A 2,286-nucleotide genomic window follows, 5' to 3' on the forward strand; every position below is an offset into this window, starting at 1 on the left:
ACATACAGGACACGTCAGCGTCTACGCTAGTATAATAAGGCTCGTCCTCTTCTCTGCCCGACTCCCGTCCTCGCTGTCTGCCCCGTCGACCGCCGTGCTCTTGCCGCTTCCGGCCGCGGTCCGGGTAGAAGTCTGGTAGCAGACCCCAACCCTAGGGCGGACTACCACGTGTGAAGTGACAGCGTCGGCATCGCAGGTGAGGCGCTTCTTCGGCGCTGCGTCCCGCCTCTCCGGCGCATCGTCGCCGCCCGCTGTAGGTCCGTCGTCGTCGTCGCCGACGATGAGCACGGCTGTAGCATTTCTATGTAGTCATAAAAATACCGAATAAATCTCGTTAAATACAATAAAATCCTAAAATTGAGCTGATATATATGTGCCATTACTTACATATGTGTGTGTTGAACGTCGTCACCGTCGTGACTGCCCTGCTTACTGCCCTCGGTGGCGGCGGCACATGCCCATGTCCACAGCCTCGAAAAAGTACAATAAATTCATAGCATACTACTCCTCCGCATTCAATCGCATTTAAGGCTATTTTAGACATAGAAAATGTCCGGACACACGAATACTCACCTAGGTTTAAGTGTACATGCAGCAGACCAGATGTTAGCAGCAGGACCCAGCAACGGTAGAATACTTACATCAACATCAGCTCTATAATCGTATCCTATCCGGTCAGCATGAGGGCATTGCCAACTGACAGTCCTGTCAAGCTGGCTGCATTAACAGAACCTCCCGGCAATGAAAACCAGACGAAGGATGAAAGAAGCGGTGAAAAAGATATAAAATAATGAATAAGCGTCAAGAATGTGTATGCATATGCATTGACATACTTACCTGAGATGAAAGCGATGCTTGTTGCCGTCTGGCAGACCGACTAATGTTTGAGCACAGTAGATAGGGTGGTCTTGGACAGAGGTCGGGGCTTGTGGCAGCAGGGCGCAATGCGAGGAGAGGATTGGAGGGGAAAGATAAGATGACACAACTGCTAAGGGAGATGATAGGTTAGCAGAAGCTACCCAGCAGCGAGACCCGGAGGGGGCAGACCGGCCGATGTCAAGTAAACAAAACAGTCAGACACTGTTCTACAAGCGATGGGTTAGACCAATATTAGAGGAGAGTGGATTTGCTGAATAACCAAAACTCACAGAAGCCAAGGAAAAGCTGCGGCATCATTGTTGCAACAACATACCAGCGTGCCGGGGCCCCAGACCGTCCGAGTCATCATGATCCTAGCGCATAAGCCAGCTACTGAGCAAGCTAGAGCCCCTCAGAGGTTCTCGTCACACTTAGAACGATTTGAAGGTCAAAGAGCCATGTAGCCCGCGAGACGAGACATCAGAGTTCTAGAGGGACGTCGTGGAAGGGTGCGACAGCCACAGTGCCATCCGGATTCTGTCCGAATTCATGCTTACCGTCACGGCTGGATCACAGCACCTTTGAACCTGCTCTCGTCGAACCAAGGGGTGGACACGGGGAGAAGCCGAGACCGCATGAAGGGGGGAGGGGGGGGGTCTCGAGGGCCTTAGCAGGATTTCCTATCATGCGGTCTAAAATTTTATTATTGTCCACCCCTTGCGTCGAACATGCTATCTGTTCCACTGGGCCGATTATTTGGATCCTTCGCTGTCGGAATCTGAACATGTCTTACTGTCTACTACCAATATCCTAGGCTCATGCTCGTCAAGCAGTGCATGCGCTGACGGCCAGGAACTCAGGCTGAGCTTGTATCGGTCTATGCCACATTGTATCCGTGTCAGGCGGATATCTAACATCGTGATTGTGACTGTATGAGGATCTACTGCATGGTTCTACCTTTCATTGCAATTGGACTAGTATTTCTTTGACACCCGGCCATATATTTCCTGTTCATGCCGCCCGGGCCTCTCTGTGATTCTGCTACACTTCTCTGGTCATTATGGAATGGATGGGAATGCTGAGTAAGGGTCTATGGATGGAGGTGAGTACCTCCATTACATTTGTTTATATTTCTCCCTTTAGATTTCCGCCCTTCCCCCTGCTGTATTGTTCAGGTCCTCCCCGGTCTGGCCATGCATATGCAGGCAGTAGAGGGACAGACATATGAGCTCTTCTCCTTTAACATTCTTTATATCTTTTCCCTTCTTCCATATCATGCTTTGCGACTGCTTCCAGGGGCACATTCCACTCTCCGTGCAGTGTGGATCGATAATCCCTATGCACACTGGCACCAGTGCCGCGCTTATGGCAGATCTTAGCATCTCATGAGTAGTACAGTGCCACCCCTCACTGATATCTCTCCTTCAG

At 50.7% G+C, this 2,286-nt stretch overlaps 1 protein-coding gene across 1 annotated transcript; it reads right to left on the reverse strand.

Moving 5' to 3' along the window:
* Positions 1-21: 21 nt before the first annotated feature.
* Positions 22-1,173, reverse strand: GLOTRDRAFT_134639 (uncharacterized protein; the record flags this gene model as incomplete). Its single annotated transcript, XM_007873586.1, has 2 exons — positions 22-290; positions 1,149-1,173. 2 exons carry the CDS (start codon positions 1,171-1,173, stop codon positions 22-24), a joined length of 294 nt encoding a protein of 97 aa, XP_007871777.1.
* Between the last annotated feature and the right edge of the window lie 1,113 nt (positions 1,174-2,286).

Source organism: Gloeophyllum trabeum (genome assembly GCF_000344685.1).
Source record: "Gloeophyllum trabeum ATCC 11539 unplaced genomic scaffold GLOTRscaffold_00357, whole genome shotgun sequence".
Lineage (NCBI taxonomy): Eukaryota > Fungi > Basidiomycota > Agaricomycetes > Gloeophyllales > Gloeophyllaceae > Gloeophyllum > Gloeophyllum trabeum.